Here is a 19,565-nt window from a genome sequence, read left to right on the forward strand (position 1 = left end):
CTGGCACACTTATCATTACCAATGCACAGCACGTGGGAAAGGGGCCATCAAGGCAACCAAAAGGGACCAAGAAACCGTCAGCGCAGAAAAATGTATGGCGTTGTGGTCTTCAGCGAGCTTGTTAAGCAGCGTTCATTCTCAAGATGTTTTTCACTTACCGGGCAAAGGTATGGCAAGGTCTACCAACGAAGTCCCGTGTACACTCTGGCCCTCAGACTCGGTGGATTGGACTCCTTGTATTCTCTACGACAGATGGAAATACTTGACTTGACGATCTGCGTGGTGATGGTGACCGCCTCGCTTTCGAGCTTTTCCATTTCCCATTTATCAGCCGCTGACCCAAAATTGGCGCTACATCTCCGAGGGTCATATGCGTCATGCGTTGCCACAACGGTGGGCATGATGCGTGTATGTTTATCGTCTTTGGGTCAAGTCTCGATTGTGTGACTTGCAGAGAGACTGTCCGACCTGGAAACCATGTCAGCCGGGTTGAGGCTCTCGATGAGCGCGATACTGCATTGAAATCTGCTTCACGGACGATTCAGGGTGTCTATGCTAGATATTTCTTTGACACGGCTGGTATCACATGGGCCCCTGGTATCGATGCATCGTCCTGGACATGGCTTATATGCATATCTGGATAGATCATATGAACATCGGTATCCGAAATGGTATGCTCAAACTGAACATGCTTAAACTCCATTACCACAAAAAGGGCAATGAGTAGACCGTTTAGTCAGCAAGAGGTAAAGGAGTAGAACGTTCGAGATGATATTGAGATCGAGGCTAGACAAGGTAGATGGGAGATGGCTAATTGCCTACCTAACATAAATGGATGCCGTGTATACATGCACTTATGTAAGCCATATGCCGACTACACGCACAGGTACCTACATTAAGAAAATCACACACGTGAACATCATCTGTGGGCTCGGACTCGTTGAATGCATGTGCAATCATGTACATATCTATGTACATACCTACAGTTGAAGCAGGTTAGGTATTTGGAATTTGACCATATGTGTAATGAGCTAGCTTGGTATCTACCTACTTACCGTACATGCGCGTGTATTCGTCCGGACGCATTGAGTTGAAGCATGTTTTGAAATGTTTCGCGCAGATTGTTTCAGCTGTCCCCCCAGCTGGAAGACTTGAACGCCCTATCTACCTAAATTTTTGCCTCGACATTAGCGCAGCAGAGGCGCAGGTGCGCAGATGCACTCGAGCTTTTTGCATGCGTTGCACCTGCAAACGGGTAATGCAGGTAGAAAACCGCTCTTTCTAGTTAGGCGCTATTAACGCTTGCAGCCAGAAGAGCCCACCTAACCCAACTAAACACGCCCAGCGGCTCCGCGAGCCAGCCTCCCTCGTGCCTCCCCCCTTCCACAATGCTACATGTACAGTACATTACCCCAATCTCCAAAAAGACCCAATTGAACCCAACGCCTTCTGAATTTGCGAGGTTCGTTCATCAATACATGCATGGTATCGGGGCAGGTCTTGTCGCCCAAAGTCTGGTAAGATTTGTCGTCATCCTTCCTTTTTCTTCACTTGACTTCTCATGATACCCTTTTTATTATTGCAATAAGTAGACACTTTGCGGGACGTGGTTATTGTCGTCGTTATTGCAAAAGTCGCGACAAACCTTCATTCGTTCTCCCCATAGGCTAGAGCCTAATCAAATACCTGACGTTCGTTTCCCCATCTGTTTCTATCTTGCGCTGCGCTTCGCAAGTGGCTTGCCGCCGGTTGCGTGCTCAGTGCCTCACTTGCTTCTGTTTGAGGCCCGTGTTCCGACCGATTTGTCCTGAGCTGTTTGACGATACAGTGTTTGTATCAAGTCGCCCGCCCACCTGACGAGCAACAGGGGCGCCGTCTGCGCTCCGTCGTTGTATGATACTTCTTAGTCTTGACACACCCTCCATCATCTTTACCAGCGTTACTTCGGGAATCTCACCGTCTATGTTCCTCCACCGAGAACATCAGCACATCAGCGACCTCCTCCAGCATACACAGCCAACGCCATCATGCATCGCGTCTCGCCAGATCTAACCGATCCGTCTCGGAATATCGAGGAGTCAAATGGCGACCCGTTGCCTGCTGCCCTAGACTCGGACATGGAACTGTCTCCCCCTCTGGAAGAGGAGGATCAGGAAAGACAGTATACCCCACCCCCACGGATTGCCGCACGTTTCTACCGTCCGACCCAAAACCGCCGCAAGGACTCCGCCGCCTCGTCCCGTAGGAACTCCATTTCCTCTGCACATTCACGCTCGTCCCATGGCTTCAGCCGTCGTGATGGTCCACAGAGCAAGTATGTTGCTCAACAGTTGCGCCGCGCCTCCATATTAGAGGACCGCAAAGCGCGTCTGGCCGACAGGGCCGCTCATGCCGAGAAAGTACGACTTAGAGCCGCGATGGCCAAAGCCGGCCAACAAAAGATATCCAACTCCGAAGAGCGCGCATTAGCTGCTGCCCAAGCCAGAGAGAGCAAGCTTGCTGAGATTGTGGCCGCATGCGCAGAAGAGGTCAAAAGAGCCAAAGCTGTCGCCGAGTCCATGAAGGAGAAGAGGGAGAAGGAACTCCGTAAAATGAAGCTGCAAATGGAAGAGCGCCATGCTGAAGCAGAGAAGAGGCGGGAGGAGCTGCGTAGCAAACATACTTCGAAGCGATCAAGGGGTCATAGCATGACCACCAAGAAGCCCGATGTCGATGATCTACCCGATGTGCCAGGGCAGGAGGAGCCGGAGCCGGAGCCTTCTGCAATGACGGGCGAGGATGCTGCATCTAAGATTCAGTGGTGGTGGAGAGGCCTACTCAGAAGGCAAGCTGTACAAAAGTTCTCGGAACTTGGTCTAACAATCGACGGCGTGAGAGACACTTCGTTTGAGCAAGTCGTTGATCTGCTTGCCGAAGAAAACGTTCTCATGACTACGGCGCTAGTACTTCGTTTGTGTGGCTTGAAAGAGGGCGAAGCAGGCTCCGTCAACGAGATGGCCGCTGTCCGAACTTTCCTGGGTGCATTCTTGATTCTAGGCCACCCCACCCAGGTGCTGAGTAATAAAGATAACAAAGGGGACCAGGAGCAGGTTGGATCCTCACAAGGTCAACCCATTCCTCGTGACGATCTGGCTAATCCTCAGTTGCAGGACCTCGTCGGCAAGGCTCGAGACCTTCTGATCTCCTTCGAGACTATCCTGTCCAGGCTTACATATCTCAACAACTATACGCCGCCTCCAGCGCTCGAAGGAGCCCTGCCAGAGGCCTATGCCACATTTCACAATGCATTCATTGCATGGAAAGCTCGCGACTCGAATGCCCTCATCGAAGTCATGATCTTACAGTTTGTCGAGCTCGACGCAATCTTGCAGACTGTCCAGGATGGGACAGAAGAACATGTAACCGAGTCATATCGTCAGAGCGTCAAGGACCATCAAGTCATGTTGATGGTCCGGATCAAGCGCCTTGCAGGTGCTCAGCAGGGTAAGAAGTTGATCGTCGACGCCATCAACGAAGCCAGAAGAGCTCGCGCGGCCAACAAACCAACTGGAGACACGAAGCCACGAGCGACTGGGGATTCCCTCGGCCGCGATGGTTCCGCTGCAGATGATCACACAGCAGCCGAGGAGGAAGTCCTAAGAAGCCTAAACAGGCTCACACCCCCTTCCACGCCGCAGAGCAAGCCGCAAAGCAAGGAACTGAAATTGGAGATCCCTCATATGATATACCCTCCCATCCTACCCGACAACCGCGTCATCGTTCATGAGCTTGCAATGAATCGAGAGTATCGGATAGAATATGAACATTTTCAAGAGCAGCATAAGCTACGAATGGACCCTCTCTTCCAGGATCTGAAGTCCGGCACAAGGAACGAGGAAAAGGAGTTCCACTATCTCGTCGTCATGGCGCATTACATCAAAGACCGCCTACAACATCTAGTCAAGGATGGTTCCCCAATGTACACATTCATTGGCGAGATCCTAGACACCGAGGTGGCGCAACGGCAGTTCTTAGCAGGCAGCTTCTCCTACGAGAAGTTCTTCTCATCCATGGGCGCATTGCTACCTAAACTGTGCGCCCCCGTCCGCGACGAAGAAGTAAAGGAATTGGCCGAGAAGAAGCTCGCAGAAGGTCACGTTGTTGACCGTCTCGAAGCGCTCATATCCTTCATCGACGCAATGCTGTATGATTATGCAAACTACATGATGCAGGTAGCGGCACCGAGCTTGCTTGAGCATGCCTCTTCATACGAAACCAAGCGATTCGCGGAAGAACTGGACAAAGGCACATTCACACTGGCGCAAGCAGAGGCCTCTTGGCGATCCGCCCGCCGTAAAGTACACACCGAGGCTATGCGTCGCGACCCAGAGGGGGTCAACCATCCAAAGCTGCGACCCACGCCAGACAAGATCTATTGGCAGATGCTGCTGGACGAGTTTACACAACCCTCACCAGACCCTGCAACTATCCCAGAGCCGCTCGGTTTGGATATCAAGCGACGCGCGAGACTGGGACGGCAGACCTTGCAGATTGTGACTGCAGGAGCGATTCTGTTACAATGCAAGAACATGCTGAAGCGCGATGTGCGTACCCCATGGAGAACAGAAGCTGGGCGGATCTTTACAGTGCTTGAGGCTATAGATGACAGCAAGAAGCCCTTGGAGCAAGCTGCGGCTATCGATGGAATCATGGCAGCTCTCGAAGCGGGTCGTTCTATGCCGCAAGCTACCAAGGGCCATATTCGTGCTCTTGTGACAAAACTCCTTGTTGCGAGTGCCGAAGCGAAGCGTCTCAACTCGGAGCCAAGAGAGCCCGTGCTGCGATTGCTGCTCACTCGTGTGAAGGGGCATATATTGTCGAGGTTGCAGGCGGGATCTGCGAGCGAGAAGGTTAAGGCCACGAGCGCTGCTGGCGAAAAACTGGCGGGACTTGGTCTGCCAGAATTCGTAGAAAGGGTTAGGGAGATGGTGGAAGAGACTGCCAGAGCCGGCGCAGTGGATCGAGAGGCACATGGCCTCTGGTGGGAGACGGTTGCTAATCAGGCCGACAAGGAAGCCGCGACTTCGGCCTGAACAACTTTGTATGAACGTAGAAGCATGGCAGTGGTTTTGATATGGTACGGATGGTTTGCTTTCGGTTCTGCGGCTCGTCGCTGTAGCCGCGTATACGCTTTGCGGGATGTATTGTGCATATTTGGGACTTCTGGTACATAAGGTGGCATGGAATTGGGCAAGGGGCATCGGCGTTTAGGGTGGCTTTCAGGGAAATTACCTCTTTGCTGGATGGCTGCTTTCCTTCCATTTTCTTCTTTCTTCCTTTTCTGCTGGGAAAGCGATTATGCATGAGATTAACGACATGGACTTTGGGGCTTATCGGAAATTTGCTATTATATGAAGCGATGACCACTGGGGTTTTGTATGGTATCAAATACGATATATCGCTTTGACTTTTCGCTGTCGTGTGCTCGAACCCGGCCGGTTGAACGTGGCCTTGTAATGCCGTTTTCAGGTAATAGCAAAGTGCAACACAAAATTATCAATACGAATCTCGTGAAGCACAAGAGTATTGATTCGACCGAGTAATCACAACCAAAAGCAATGCGGTCACGATTGCCTCTTGTCTCACCGTCCATTTTGCTGTTCGCAGTAATGTAGGTTAGCATGTATTCCTACAGGGCTGCTTAAGTGGTCACGTGGGTACGCGCTTGACCCGGCAGTGGAGGCACCGACAAACGCGATGACTAGCAGCCCGTCTCTTTGTCAACTATTGACATATTCAACCGACCAAAGCCATCCATTAGAGAAGGCTCCGATCTCACTGATTGGACTGAGGGAATGGGCCAAGATCCTTACTCTGGGCAATACTTAACCTGAGGGGTCGTCATAACCCTCGCTACACCGACCACCCAGTTGAATGAGTTCATTGATGTCAAACCCCACCATTCTCTAAACTTCATTCAGTACCACGGGCCAAGATGGCTGCGTCCGAGCTTACAGGTACTAGCTGGCTATGGGAACCTGTCAACTATGACTTTTGCTAAATATATCACAGAGGCGGACACGATCCGCATCCTAGTCGCTACTGACAATCATGTCGGTTATGGCGAGCGAGATCCCATACGGAAGGACGACAGCTGGAAGTCTTTCGATGAGATTCTTCAGCTTGCCCGCAAACAAGACGTCGGTTGTTCCGCTAAGCCGTATGAGCTATTTGCTGATTGACAACCAGGTTGATATGGTGCTGCTCGCCGGTGACCTTTTCCATGAGAATAAGCCTTCAAGGCCCGCCATGTTTCAGGTCATGAGATCGCTACGGAAGAACTGCCTGGGCATGAAGCCCGTCCAGCTACAGTTTTTAAGTGATGCGGTCGATGTATTCCACGGCGCTTTCAGTCATGTTAACTATGAAGACCCGGATATTAACATATCCATTCCCGTGTTCTCTATCCACGGCAACCACGATGACCCTTCGGGAGATGGCAACTACTGCTCGTTGGACCTTCTCCAGGTGTCTGGTCTCGTGAACTACTTTGGGCGCGTCCCCGAAGTGGACAACATATCGGTGAAGCCGGTTCTCCTGCAGAAAGGCTCGACCAAGCTTGCCTTGTACGGGCTGAGCAACGTGAGAGACGAGCGCATGTACAGAACCTTCCGAGACCATCACGTCAAATGGTTTCGTCCCAACGTGCAGACGAGCGATTGGTTCAACTTGTTGGCGGTACACCAGAACCATCATGCCCACACGGCTACCAGCTACCTGCCCGAGAACGCACTTCCCGAGTGGCTAGACTTGGTGGTATGGGGTCATGAACACGAATGTCTTATTGACCCCACACTCAACCCCGAGACGGGCTTCCACGTTATGCAGCCTGGATCCTCGGTAGCAACGTCTCTTGTGCCTGGCGAGGCGGTGGCCAAACACGTTGCCATTCTGAACGTGACAGGGAAGGAGTTCAAGGTGGAGAAACACCGTATCAAGTCTGTTCGACCATTTGTGACTAGAGAAATCGTACTCGCCAAAGATGACAGATTCAAAGCCTTAGCCAAAAGAAAGGACAATCGGTCGGAAATCACACGAAAACTGATGGAAGTCGTCGAAGAGATGATCGCAGAGGCGAACGATGATTGGGCTTCGATACAAGACCGGAACGAGGACCAGGAAGAGGGCGAGGACGAAGAACGTGACGAGGCGCCGTTGCCATTGATACGCCTCAAGGTCGAGTATACACCGCCAGAAGGCGGCCAATTCGACTGTGAGAACCCACAGCGTTTCTCAAACCGCTTTGCGGGAAAGGTTGCCAACACCCACGATGTCGTTTATTTCTACAAAAAGAAGACCATCCAGCGTATGTTGCATTCGGACCTACTACGATGGTACTTTTATACTGACCCTACCTAGGCAAGGAGAAGATCGAGGAGATATCGGAAGAGACCCTAGCCGAACTGGGTCTAAACGCCATTGAAGTCGACCGTCTCGTCGCCGAGTACTTTGAGAAGCAAACGCTCAAGATTTTGCCACAAGCACCGTTCAACGACGCAGTAACGCAGTTCGTGAGCAAAGACGATAAGCATGTAATGGAACAATTTGTCGATGACCAGCTTACCACCCAGGTCAAGCAGATGATGTCGCTCAACGACGATAATGATGATGACGAGGAGATACTCAACATCATGAGGAAGATCAAAGCCCGAGAAGAAAAGCAGTTCAAGGCCGGAGAACTCAAGACCAGACGCAGAATTGTTAAATCAAAGCCCGACGGTTGGGACTCGGACCTCGAAGGTCACTGGGAAGACCAAGAGGGAGTTATTACGATCATAGATGATCAGGGTGACAAGCCGCAAACAGCGAAGGCCCAAGGTCGAGCCAAAGGAAGGAACCAGGATGATGATGATGACCTGGATATGGATTTAGACGACGAGGTTGTAGAAGACACAGCACCCAAGAAGAAAGGTCGGCCGGCCAAGAAGCCGGCGGCTAAGGCTGCGCCTTCCAAAGCAGCAGCGAAGAAGGCCCCTGCCAAGGGCCGGGGACGCAAGACAGGGCCTTTTGTGGACGAGGACGATGATGAAGACGACGATGTCATCATGGACGACGACGACGACGAGCCGCCAGCGCCTCCACCGAAACGGGGAGCAGCCGCAAAATCGCAACCAGCCCGGTCTCAGCCGACCCGGTCTCGGCCGGCGCGAGCAGCAGCCGCCACTACTTCGAAGCGGCAAACCCAGCTTAACTTCTCGTCGCAGAAGGGGTCACAGGCGAACGCGCTAGAGATCAGTGACGATGAGATATCGGACGACGACGACGACCCGTTTGAGACGATGCCGACGAAGAAATCGACAAGGAAACGTTAATATGATATGATGCATGTCTTATAGCATTGGGGACCAGATGGATAACACTTTGCCTTCATTACTGCCCTTATCCAAGCCTAAATACATAAAGTAGGTAGAAACTGTGGAAGAGATTGGGTAGCCATGTCGCTCTAGCTTGCAGCGTGCACTTCACTGGCTTCCGTCAAAATAAGTACCTGAGTTAGGTAATTTTCATAGCTGATCCCCGAATTGAGAACAACTTCATGCCAGTAATAAGAAACCAAACGATGTCTACAATGATACTTCTGATCTTGAGCAAGTATGTTGCTGTACCGTTGCGCCATTGGACAGGAGCCAATCCCGAGAGGGGACCCCACCGCTTCCCAGGCCCAACCACTCGCTCCGACGTTTAACCGACCCAGTTCTGGCCTGTCAAAACCAAGTTTTGGCGCCGAGAATTTTGGGATTTTTCTTTCTTCTTTCCTATAACAAAATTGTACCTGAGCACACTTTATTGTAGGTGAGCTTGAGCAAGGATCGTGATTAACCTCGCGCTTCCTCTGCTGTCAATCGAGTCTATCCTCTATCTTGTGCCCTAGAGCATATATAACTACGCCGTTATGGAAGCATGAGAGGGACGCCTTCTGGCTCTCGAGGATCTCTGCCTCTTACCGCCGGTCGTAACATTTCGATGTCAATAATAAATGTCGCTTTCGTAGCAAGCTTGCCAAGCTTGATAAATGCATTGAGGGAAAGGTAGCTGCACCCTACAGATTGTCTGCCGTACGTACCTACGTACGTGCGTGCGTCCTTCACATATGGAGATATTTTATGCCCTTCACGGCGCTTTTTACCCAACCCATAGCACATCCTCTGGATCTGAATGGATTGGTGTCTTTTGGAGACATTCAGATACCTGGCTATCCATTTCTCATTGCTAATCTAAACTGGCACCCACACATGGCAGCGTACGCATGCTACTTTGCGCGGAACTCGTGAACGCAAAGCAAAGATAATATGCATTAGGAACAATACAGTGGATAGCATGATTGATGTCTGCATACACTGCCATATACGCAGTGCTATGCTACGCTCAAGTGACACCCCAGACACCCAGTACATTCTTCCTGCCTCCTTCGACCTGGCCTGGAGCGCGGTCGCGGTCGCGGTCGCGGTCGCGGTCGCGGCTCTCCAGCCTCTTCACCCTTCGCACCAAAAGCCCGACACAGAGGGGCCCGAGGATCGTGCACAGGGCAATGGCCCATGTGACTATCAAAAAGATCTCGGATGGCTCCTCTCCCGGGGTTGACGAGGTGATGGGACTCGACGAACTCCGAAATATCCCCTTAGTCTCGGCCACCGAGGAGATGAGAAAGCCGATCTCGCCCCTCGCGACCATGGCGCAGGACACAATGCCCGCAGGGTAGAGCGACAGAGGATTTCTCGGCTGGCTACTAGACTTCTGGGTCTGCGAGGCTGGTGGTCTTGAAGCTGTTGTTGCCGCTGCTGCTACTGCGGCGGTATGCCGATTAGCTACTTCGTTTGCCTGGCCACCAGACAAAGTCGGCTCAGTGCATGGCTCTCGGCCCACCTGAATGCGTGACTCTTCGCCCTCTCCTGGCTGCTGCTGTGTCTGATGGACCAATGCTCCCGGCTTGATGCTTTGCAGTAGGATGCGGGCGGTACGGGATGCCGTCGAGCGTATGCCCCCAAACAGGCCGCGCGCGGAGACGGGGAACCGGATGAGCCAGGCACCACATAAGGTCTTACCCAAGGCCATCAGTATCGCGTAGATGATGCCGCGCCACACCACCGGACCGCTAAACATGCGAATAATGGGGATGGAGAAGCCGATTGATGCCTGTTAAGTATTCGCTGTAAGTCCATGATACGAGGCTGGTTGTCGTAGGGTGAATGGGGAAGAGAAGACGACATAATATTAAAACGTACGAAGAAGAAGGGCTTGAGGATGCGCTCGACCGAGTCGCCGTAATACGTAGAATACATGTCACGGCTATCATTATTACTAGAATCTGCCGCCGGGGCCGCCGAGCCTGTGGGCGACTCCAAATCCGACGAACTCGCAAGCAAAGCAGCGCGCTCGTCGCGCCACCAGCTCGCCACGATGCCCGCCAGGTACGCAGCCAGCAGCACCGAGGCGCCTGCGTAGCCTGCCGCCGCCACGAGCCCGAGCAGGACTCCCGTCTGCACGAGGAAAGCGCTTTGCCCTGCCTGCAGCAGGCGTGAAAGTACCGGGGACTGCTGCTCCTGCTCTGCTGAGTGCTTCACCGCGGCCATGGTCTTCTTCTTCCTCCACACGTACGCCATCAAGGGCCGCAGCACGAACCGGCAGGCCAGCGGGACCACGACCGCGAAAGCGACGGAAACGAGAACCGGCCTAACCACAATGGCGGGCGCGATATCACCAGTCCCGCCGCTGCCGCCGCTGCCGAGGCCAGCCGATACGATCTGCACCATGACGAGCCCGACGACGTCGTCCATCATAGCCGCCGTGCTAAGCACACTCCCCAACTGCGTCGACGCCAGACCGCTCGTGCTCAGCACCGTAAACGTAGTCCCGAGACTAGTCGAACACAACGCCGCCCCCGCCGCGAACGCCTGGAGCGGACCAGCCCCCGCGAGCGACCCCAAAAGGAACGAGAGCCCCATGGGCGCCGCCACGCCCGTGAGCGCGACGCCGGACGCGAGCGCGAGATTCGCGCGCATGGTCGGGAGCGAGCTCGCCGCGCCGCCCTCGAAGACGACGAGGACGAGTCCCAGGTAGCCCAGCTGCACGACGGCGCGCTCGGCGGCGCCCGACAGCCACCCGGCGCCCGGCGTGCCCCACGCGACGCCGACGAAGACCTGGCCGACGAGGCCGCAGTAGAGGGTGCGGTCCAGGACGGCGTTGACGAGGTTCAGGGCTAGGAGGAAGGCGGCGAGGACGAGGATGTCCTCGAGGCCTGGCTCATGGTACGCAAGCGACGCCGCGGTCATCATTCCCGCGTTGCGTTCAACATAAACATGTAGTTGGTAGTAAGAGTAGTTCTTTAAACGTCCATAGATTCTCGAAGCAATCGATAATGTAAGCAATTACTTAGTCACAAAGAGAGAGAGACAGATAAGGTCAAGTCAAAACCGTGTCTGGCCTAGTCTTGCGGCATTTGCATCGCGTTCGTCTTTGATAGAATATAGAAGGGCGAATGGGTTCCCAGGGTTGGGATAAAGTTGCGTTTAGTGGCTTGGCCCCCACACCCGCGTGCGTCATGAACACGGTATAGAACATAGTTGGGCTATATCAACATGAGATCCCAGCATGAGTTGTAAATAAGAGAAGTGCAGTCAGGGGGGAACGGTAAGAAGAAAACTACAATAGGTTTCGCTGAATACCGGCCTAGGCTCTATCTGTAATGTAATTTGCCAACTTCTTCAATCGCTCTCTAGCTCTTTCGGCCAGAGCACCTCGTGATGCCACAGTGCCTTCATCATTCTAAAAAGAACCAGACACCACACAAAAATCAGGATCGCTGTCATGACGCAGCTGTAAATCTTCAGCCCCATGTTGTCGAAGGCTTTGGATAACGCTGATGTTGCTGTGACCAAGGCCGTATTGGGAAAGACAAAACTCCACCATGTCATCTGGAAAGGCATGGTGTGCTCTTTGCGCAGGTATTTGTGAAGTGACCCGACCGATACAATGAAGAACCACTTGCTCAAACCCCAGAGCCAGAGTCCCATCACGATCGACAGGAACTTCAGACTATAGACTGCATACATGCGCCCGTCCATGTCCTGCGGCAAGATGAGGTCCACCTGTCTCCCCAGAACAACGATGCCGGCACACGTAAACCCGGCTGGTCCAATCGATATGAATACGCCGGGTCGTTGCATGTCTTGCGGCAGCTTTTGCGTCATCAGACGGTACAAGAAGGCTGCGCACACCATGAAACTTATGAGAAACCCGGTCCCTTGGACTGTCAGAGCACACAAGGAAATTGCCACCGTATGAATGACCGTGTCCGAATCTTGGTGAGTCACGCTAGCGATGAGGTTGGTAGCAAAAGGTGCGGCCAGAAGTAGGGGGTAGGCCGGAAACACCCATACCGGAGTCATCGTGTGTATGGGGAAGATCCTAAGGGCAAGTTAGCAGCTAGAGACTGGCGGGTTCGTAAGGCTCGTGGACCGAAGAAACTGACTGTGTCGACCAGAGTATCAAATACATGCCACAGCTAGCTGTGACGCTCACAGTGATGTAGACCCAGAAGAGCACTTCGACGACACGCTGGAGCCAGGGGCCGGTGTATGGCATGCCATACTCGCATATGTTGATCAAAATGATGCCCGCTCTTGCCAACACATGTTAGAGAGACACTCGACTCGTATGTAATACTTGTACTTACGAAACAACCTAACACGGTAAGCTAAAGGCTCTAGATCGCAAGAGGAGAGGATGGGGATGCTTACCACAGCTGGAATAAAGAGACATTCCATCTGGTCCGTGAAGGAATGTATAAAAGCACCCGGGGAGAAAGTGAACCTCATGACAGCGAGTGCGCAGTTGCCCAAAAAGAAACATATGTTAATCATCATGAAAATGAGACCAACATAGTATAGCCACTTTGCATCATAGGGCACTATACTTCAGTTAGATAGAGAGCAGCTATCAAAGCTTCTGGGTCTCCTCACAGGTATGGATAACATTGGACACACCCCCTGTGGCCTATAGATAATATGAGAAGAGGTAGGCATTGGCAAGTTTGTTTCCTAGCTTACCATAGTCTGTCAAGCTGTTAGCGTACATAGAACTCGACATAATAACGAAGATATTTGTCGAGGGGAGGGATGCCCTACCATGGTGAACCAGTTCCATTGATGGCAGCATATGCGGTCTCGTAAGCCAACTTTGGCGGAGTGGCCGCCCTCCTTCTGAGCATTGGAGAGCATCTTGGCCAGGCTTGCCGGGTTGGGAGCTTGGTCGTGGTTTGAGTTCAAGACGCGCCTCTCGTGCAAAGCTGACTCGTGAGGGCAGGCTCCCGACACGAAGTGCTCCTCGCGCGGCGTTATGTAGCCATTGACAGCCGCCTCGACGTCTAAGTTCAGCGGTCGAGGCATCCTGATGCACAAAAGTCGTCGGGCCCCCGAGCAAACAGGCGGGAGACGATGTAGAGGCCGATGAGGGCGACGGGTTCCACATGTGCCAGTGCGGACTGGAAGTTGACCAGAGTTGTCACGAACACGACAACCTGTAGAACAATCGAGCCCACGTTGGAGATGGACATGACCGATAGTTGTATGGTGAATAAGCGTCTGCGTGACGGGGGGGTGTGCAAAGATATTCAGATTCAGGGTCGGCAAAGTGGAGCCGTGCTTGCTAGCTAAGTGCCAAGTGAGGTTTACCGAGTTATCAACGACGACACCGGGGTTGGGCTGCTTTGGTGGAGGATAGGGCGTTTGGGCGTGCACGTGTGCTTGCTCAAGCAGGTATCCTGGGCCAGAACTTGGGGAAAAGGGTGAAGATCGATCAAAAGATGTGGGTGAGCTAGGTAGCTCTGGCTCTGTGTCGAATATTTTTGACTCGTCTTAGATCGATCGGTGTTTGGGCGAAACAGCCGGGTGCTGGGAATAGAAGGCAGGCGTCGTTGGGTTGTGCTACCACGTAACTTACCACTCGCTCTCTGTAAGCCGCACAGAACGGAAGTGACCAGTCAGCTTAAGTTACACTTGCCCAGGTCCAGTCTAACAAGGCAATCTAGATTGGAGTACGGGCCTCTTTGGGCTACAACTACGACGACCACCACCGAATAGACTCATGCAATTCTATCTAGCCAAATTCAACCGATTAACCACGCTGGCTCCTCGTACGTGGCTAGCAAGCACCAAGGAAGAAATCGGCCTGGTGGATTAGGTAAGTGCTGTCCGTACTGTCCCTCTGCTGCTCGAAACCCCGAAACCCCGCGTCATCGGTTGCAACGGCAAGGATGGAGTTGGCTGGGGGGGCTTTCATTAATACCCTTGAACACCATCAGCCAGACCATTGAACCGTTTCTACTACGAGAGCCACCAATCGTTGATATACCTACATGCATGTAGATGGACTTTGTTCATATGAATCGCAAAATCTGTCTACTGTAGTTGTGACAGTTTCAGCGTCTGTCCCAATGTGTAATTGTGCATGCACTTGATTCCTACATTGGCATTAGGTCTCATGCACGCAGCGGCAGCATGTATCAGTAGCTTTTCTCAGATCTGGTTAGGTTAAGTATGTAGTCTTGAAAGTCTTCCCAGTCAATGACACCTTGGGGCAACCAAGGCGGGTTCCAAGCTTCTGGCTCTTGTTACCAATGCGACACTGAAGTCAATGCCTGAGACTGCAATTATGTAATGGCCGGTGGAGGTGCCTTTCAAGAATATGCACGAGTCTATCCCGGTTGATGTCACTTGCTCCTCCGGCGTCATGATCATGGGCTGTTCTGACCCCAAGTTTCGAGCTTTTGGTTGTGGGCCCAGTGGATATATTTCTCCCTCCGTACGCAGGAGGTCACAAAGCCAGCTGCCAGCTTAGAGCTTACTTGTAGGTATATGAACCGGAGGGAGTCGTCCCCGTGTAACCTACCACCTACATGTACCTAGTGCAAATCAGCAACGCTTGGAAACCACCTCTCCTCTCCCAACATTACTGTACTATTTTGTAGGGTAACGCCTCAATTCTCAACTAAACCCTCAACGGACCCCCAAACAGAGACATTGACAATCCCACCGAACCCCTCGCTCGACTCCCTCCGAGTCTGGCTTCAATTTTGGACCTTCCGGCCACACAGAATCGCTGATCAAGATCCAGCAACAACTTGGCCTCGGCTAGCCGTCTGACTTCGGTTACCTCCATTACCGCAAAGTTGAACATTGCATTCGACCCTGGCCTTGAAGTACCGCATCGCACCCCACCCACCACCATCGGCCGTGTCGCATCCTGGATGGAAAGGATACGCACCGATTACGCTCTGCTATAGTCGCGATAGTGTTTCACCAGAAACTCTTAACCCACGTGGTGCCCTACAACTACAATGTCCTTTCGCCCACGGTCCTCGAAACGATGGTCTTTAAAAGACTCCTATGGTAAGTTTTCCATGCCATGGCCTGACCAGGCCTGCTTTACATGAGCCACCAGGGCCTCGTGTGCTGATCAGCTGTTTGTACCAGGCTTTATCGCCAACTATGTCGAAGCTCAAACACGCAGAGCGCCGGCGCTGCACACATCGCAACCCGCAAAATCCTTGCGTCGTACTCCGTCGCGTTGCCTGTCGGTCACGCGAAGGCTTAATGACACTTCTGCTGCTGAGTCTGGGGCTCCCGAAGAGCCGCCTCAAGACTCTGCCTCGGCTGCACAGGCGCAAGCTGTTCGACGCGGCTTCCACAACTACTTCGTAACACATCTTCCCTCTTCGTCTCTACATCCAGATTCGCGTATATCCGGTCCGCACCACAGGCTACCTCGATCCGCCGCGACGCGCTATGTGCCCACCCCAGGGTCGTCGCCTGCCCCTGCGGCTGCGCCGCCCAACGTTTCAGCAAACCGCGACCTCACCGTAGTACGGATACCGTTACGCAGTGCTAAGCATCACTTCGGAGTCGCCGAGTCCCGCGGTCAGCGGCCACACAACGAAGACACAAACCAGGCTGGGACCATAGACATGCCATCATTCGCGAAGCGTACACCGATCAGCTTGGTTCGAAGTGCCATGAACAAAAGCGGAGAGGCAACTCCGGCAGACAGTACATTTGGTGACCCCCAGATCTTCTACTTTGCTGTCTTCGACGGCCATGGCGGCAACCAGTGCAGTGAATTCCTACGGGAAGAGCTGCATGGCTACATTGAGGAGGCAGCAGGCGAGTTTGAGCTCAAAAGTAGCCTCAAAGGCAACAGGAAAACCAGAGAGCCGCAACTAGTTCCTACTCCTATGATGAGAGACAAAGATGCCGGCGGGGCCAAGCAATTGGGCAGCGTGGATTTGAAGGGATCTGAAGAAGTCAAGGATAAGGCTGAGATACCCAAGGCAGACGAGCATGGCGCTATCAAGGAAGTCGACAACGCCGACGCCATGGCTGGTTCCAAGCCGGAACCTGCCGAGGGTAACGAGTCGAAAGCACTCAGATTACAGAAATCCCTTGTGAAAGAGTATAAAGACGCGATCGGAGGATACTTTCGACGCTTTAACCCGCCCCATTTTGGGTTGCGACGAGAGCCAGATACCCCTGAACCGCCTGTCACGATAGAAGCTGTCCTGACGTATGCCTTCCTCCGGGCCGATCTGGACTTCATCAGGGCCCAAGCTCGTAAACCGGATCCTGATGACCCGTATGTTTCGGATGCCGCCGTTAACAATGACGAGATCCTAGGAGCGCCTCATCACGCGCCCCCTTCAGGCCACGGGATCGGAGGCGGGAAACGATTCAAGGGAGGCTCTACTGCTTCTATTGCTCTGATTTCCACCCCAACACCTGCGCCGTTCTGGCATCCAGCGGCTACTAGCACATTGATTGTTGCCCATGTAGGAGACACGCGCATCTTGCTTTGTGAGACATCCACAGGCCTGGCGAAGCCCCTGACTAGTGACCACCACCCCAGCTCGCCAAGCGAGGCCCAACGACTTCGCCGTTACACGGCCTCTTTCATCACCGACTCCTTTGGTGAGGAGCGCATCCAGGGGCTGGCCAACTCGCGCGCCTTTGGCGACATGGGCTCCAAGCGCCTGGGCGTGTCGGCCGAACCCGAGATCACCAGGACCGAGATAGGCCAGGCACAATACAGCTTCATCGTGCTCATGTCGGACGGCATCTCGGGCACCCTCAGCGACCAGGAAATTGTGGACATCGTCAAGGAGGCCAAGACGCCCGAGGAGGGCGCCACCGACGTGGTGAACTACGCCAACGAGGTCACGAGCAACGGAGACAATTCAACTTGTCTCGTCGTCCGCCTTGGTGGCTGGGAGAGACGGAGCGAAGGCGGGCTCGGCAGTTTGGGTACTAAGGAAATCAGGGACTATCGGCGCAACGAGGCTCTCGACCCTAGAAGGGGCCGCAGATAAATGCTCCTTGCTGTAGTAGCGATGCCAAGTAGTTGCATACGGGCAATATGATACGGGTTTGGTAGCTTTCTGTATTGGCAATGAGCATGCCTTATAAGTCGCCATTAGACTTGAATAAAATGGATATGTATAACCCAACACTGAGAACACCTTGAGTTTTGTATGCTGGTTGATTGAATTTCATCGCTTTGTCATTCTTATACTGGCCAAGAAAGGGCATATAGTTTGCCGTACATGTAATATACAGTACACTCAACACAAGGCATCGCATCAAATCATTAGAACGAATCCCCCCAATGGCCCGGCTTTATCTCCAGTGGAATGAAAATTCTCGTCTAATTAACCATCTCTTGTAGGATAGCATTACGCCAATGACACCGAACAGTCCCTGGTTCGTACAGTACGGCAACCATTTACAGGGGCCAGCGCTTTCGCCATCGAGGGGATTGATCGATATACCATCCCAGGGAGATCACCTCGAGATGCCCATCTTCTGCAGCCTCTTACAGCTGTGCGTCTCGAACGCCTTGGCGACGCGCATCTTGTCCGGGTCCGGGGAGAACCAGCCCTGGGCCTGGTCGTGGAGGTCCTTTCGCGTTCGCAGCTCGGCGTCGCACTTGTAGCGCAACTCGTTGGTGAACTGAACCTCGGCCTGCCGGTCGAGCTGCTTGAACTGGTGGTCGTTCCACCCGGCCACCTCGGCCGGGTTGATGTAGTAGTCCACGTGGTACTTGGGCGTCCGGCGGTGGTGTGTCAGGGGCGGCTCGCCCGTCTCGAACTTCATGGCCGGTATGTTCGACCGTGCCTCGTCGCCCGAGAAGATGGACGTCAGCAGCGGGAACAGGAACAGGAATATGATGGGCAGCAGCGACACCAGCGTGTCCCAGCCCGTCGTCTCCCGCTGCGGGCCGGGTGCCGCTTCGCGTGGCCGCCGGCGAGGCTGGCCGCCGCCCATTTGATGTACACGGAAACCTCTGTTCCCGCCGAGGTTGAAAACAAATTGCGGTCCCGTGTCGAAGCCTGTTGCAGACGTATCTTTGTCAGTCCTCTGCAATTATAGTGTTGCAGTTGCATATCCCCAGCTGCCAGTGTAAAACTCACCTCCAAAGGGGGCCCCCGAACCCGCCGCCGAACCCGCCGCCAAAGAAGCGCTGGAACATTTCTTCTGGGCTCATCTCCTCCTCCCACATATTACCGCCGCCGAAACCCGGGCCGGGGCCCCCGCTTGCCGCCCTCCCACCAAAGCCACTAAATGGATTACCCGCTTGGGCACGGGCGCTCTCGAAGCGTGAGTCGGGGTCGGTGCCGTAGCGGTCGAACTTTTCGCGCTTCTCCTTGTCGCCCAGCACGCCAAAGGCGCGGCTGACCATCTTAAAGGCCTCGTCGGCGTGCTCATGGCCGTTCTTGTCCGGATGGGTCAGGAGCGACTGCTTGCGGTAGGCCTTCTTGATGTCGGCTTCGCTGCATGTCGTCTTGACCGTCTCGATGCCCAGGATGTCGTAAAATGCCGTCGGTTGACACCTCCGGATCCGCAGCACCGCCGCTTTTTGTTCCACCGTGTACTTGCGCTCCTGGTTGCCCTGGTTGTGCTCCCGGTGCTTGGCCGAGCCGTTCGCGCCGCCCGCGTCGGCGCCTGATGCGGTTGCGCTGGGCATTGCCGCGGTTTATATTGGTTTCGTGTGCGATCGCAGTGTGTGGTGTTGTGTCTATATGGCGTGGTCCTGATGATGGATAGCCAAATGCGGTTTTATAGCGGGCTGCTGCTGCTTGCGTCGTATATAGTGAGTGGACGGCTGGTTCTCTTGCCGTTGTTAAAACAACCCAGCTTCGCTTTGGGAGGCTGATGCAATCGATGTTCCGAGTGAATGGCAGATGGCTTTCGGTTAGTAGAAATAGAAAGAATAGGATGATCTCCAATTGGCGGTGGTGGATTTTTGGCAAGGCTCGGAAGTACAGAGAATATTGGATGGAGTCGATATCTGGTCAGAGACGCACTACCCTTGCTTTGCTTGCACAACACCACGGGGACAGTTCCTGTCATTCGATTGATAAGTGCAAAGTGGCTTTTCCTGCGGGCGACTCAGGCCATGCTAGGTGGTCGTGTGTGGCTTGTGGCGAGTGCTGGAGAACATGGGGGGCAACTAAGGTAGCTGCAGATTCGGTACGTACC

General features: G+C 53.6%; 6 protein-coding genes across 6 annotated transcripts; 3 read left to right on the top strand and 3 right to left on the bottom strand.

Annotated features, from left to right (window-relative positions):
* Positions 1 to 2,027: 2,027 nt before the first annotated feature.
* On the top strand, positions 2,028 to 5,072 carry PG985_008680 (T-complex protein 11-like protein 1; the record flags this gene model as incomplete). Its single annotated transcript, XM_066828448.1, has 1 exon — positions 2,028 to 5,072. One exon carries the CDS (start codon positions 2,028 to 2,030, stop codon positions 5,070 to 5,072), a length of 3,045 nt encoding a protein of 1,014 aa, XP_066683360.1.
* A 902-nt stretch (positions 5,073 to 5,974) lies between these two features.
* On the top strand, positions 5,975 to 8,351 carry PG985_008681 (meiotic recombination; the record flags this gene model as incomplete). Its single annotated transcript, XM_066828449.1, has 4 exons — positions 5,975 to 5,996; positions 6,052 to 6,179; positions 6,229 to 7,345; positions 7,399 to 8,351. 4 exons carry the CDS (start codon positions 5,975 to 5,977, stop codon positions 8,349 to 8,351), a joined length of 2,220 nt encoding a protein of 739 aa, XP_066683361.1.
* A 1,054-nt stretch (positions 8,352 to 9,405) lies between these two features.
* PG985_008682 (Sodium/hydrogen exchanger) lies at positions 9,406 to 11,312 on the bottom strand (the record flags this gene model as incomplete). The annotated part of the gene is made up of 2 exons (XM_066828450.1): positions 9,406 to 10,173; positions 10,263 to 11,312. 2 exons carry the CDS (start codon positions 11,310 to 11,312, stop codon positions 9,406 to 9,408), a joined length of 1,818 nt encoding a protein of 605 aa, XP_066683362.1.
* A 429-nt stretch (positions 11,313 to 11,741) lies between these two features.
* Positions 11,742 to 13,424, bottom strand: PG985_008683 (uncharacterized protein; the record flags this gene model as incomplete). The annotated part of the gene is made up of 6 exons (XM_066828451.1): positions 11,742 to 12,444; positions 12,509 to 12,656; positions 12,713 to 12,946; positions 12,999 to 13,032; positions 13,086 to 13,091; positions 13,164 to 13,424. 6 exons carry the CDS (start codon positions 13,422 to 13,424, stop codon positions 11,742 to 11,744), a joined length of 1,386 nt encoding a protein of 461 aa, XP_066683363.1.
* A 1,949-nt stretch (positions 13,425 to 15,373) lies between these two features.
* On the top strand, positions 15,374 to 17,395 carry PG985_008684 (protein serine/threonine phosphatase 2C; the record flags this gene model as incomplete). The annotated part of the gene is made up of 2 exons (XM_066828452.1): positions 15,374 to 15,425; positions 15,510 to 17,395. The coding sequence occupies 2 exons, from the start codon at positions 15,374 to 15,376 to the stop codon at positions 17,393 to 17,395; spliced, it is 1,938 nt and encodes a 645-aa protein (XP_066683364.1).
* Positions 17,396 to 17,867: 472 nt separating this feature from the next.
* Positions 17,868 to 19,050, bottom strand: PG985_008685 (uncharacterized protein; the record flags this gene model as incomplete). The annotated part of the gene is made up of 2 exons (XM_066828453.1): positions 17,868 to 18,441; positions 18,497 to 19,050. 2 exons carry the CDS (start codon positions 19,048 to 19,050, stop codon positions 17,868 to 17,870), a joined length of 1,128 nt encoding a protein of 375 aa, XP_066683365.1.
* Positions 19,051 to 19,565: the final 515 nt, after the last annotated feature.

Source organism: Apiospora marii (genome assembly GCF_038362585.1).
Source record: "Apiospora marii strain CBS 49790 chromosome Unknown utg000005l_segment0_segment0, whole genome shotgun sequence".
Classification (NCBI taxonomy): Eukaryota; Fungi; Ascomycota; class Sordariomycetes; order Amphisphaeriales; family Apiosporaceae; genus Apiospora; species Apiospora marii.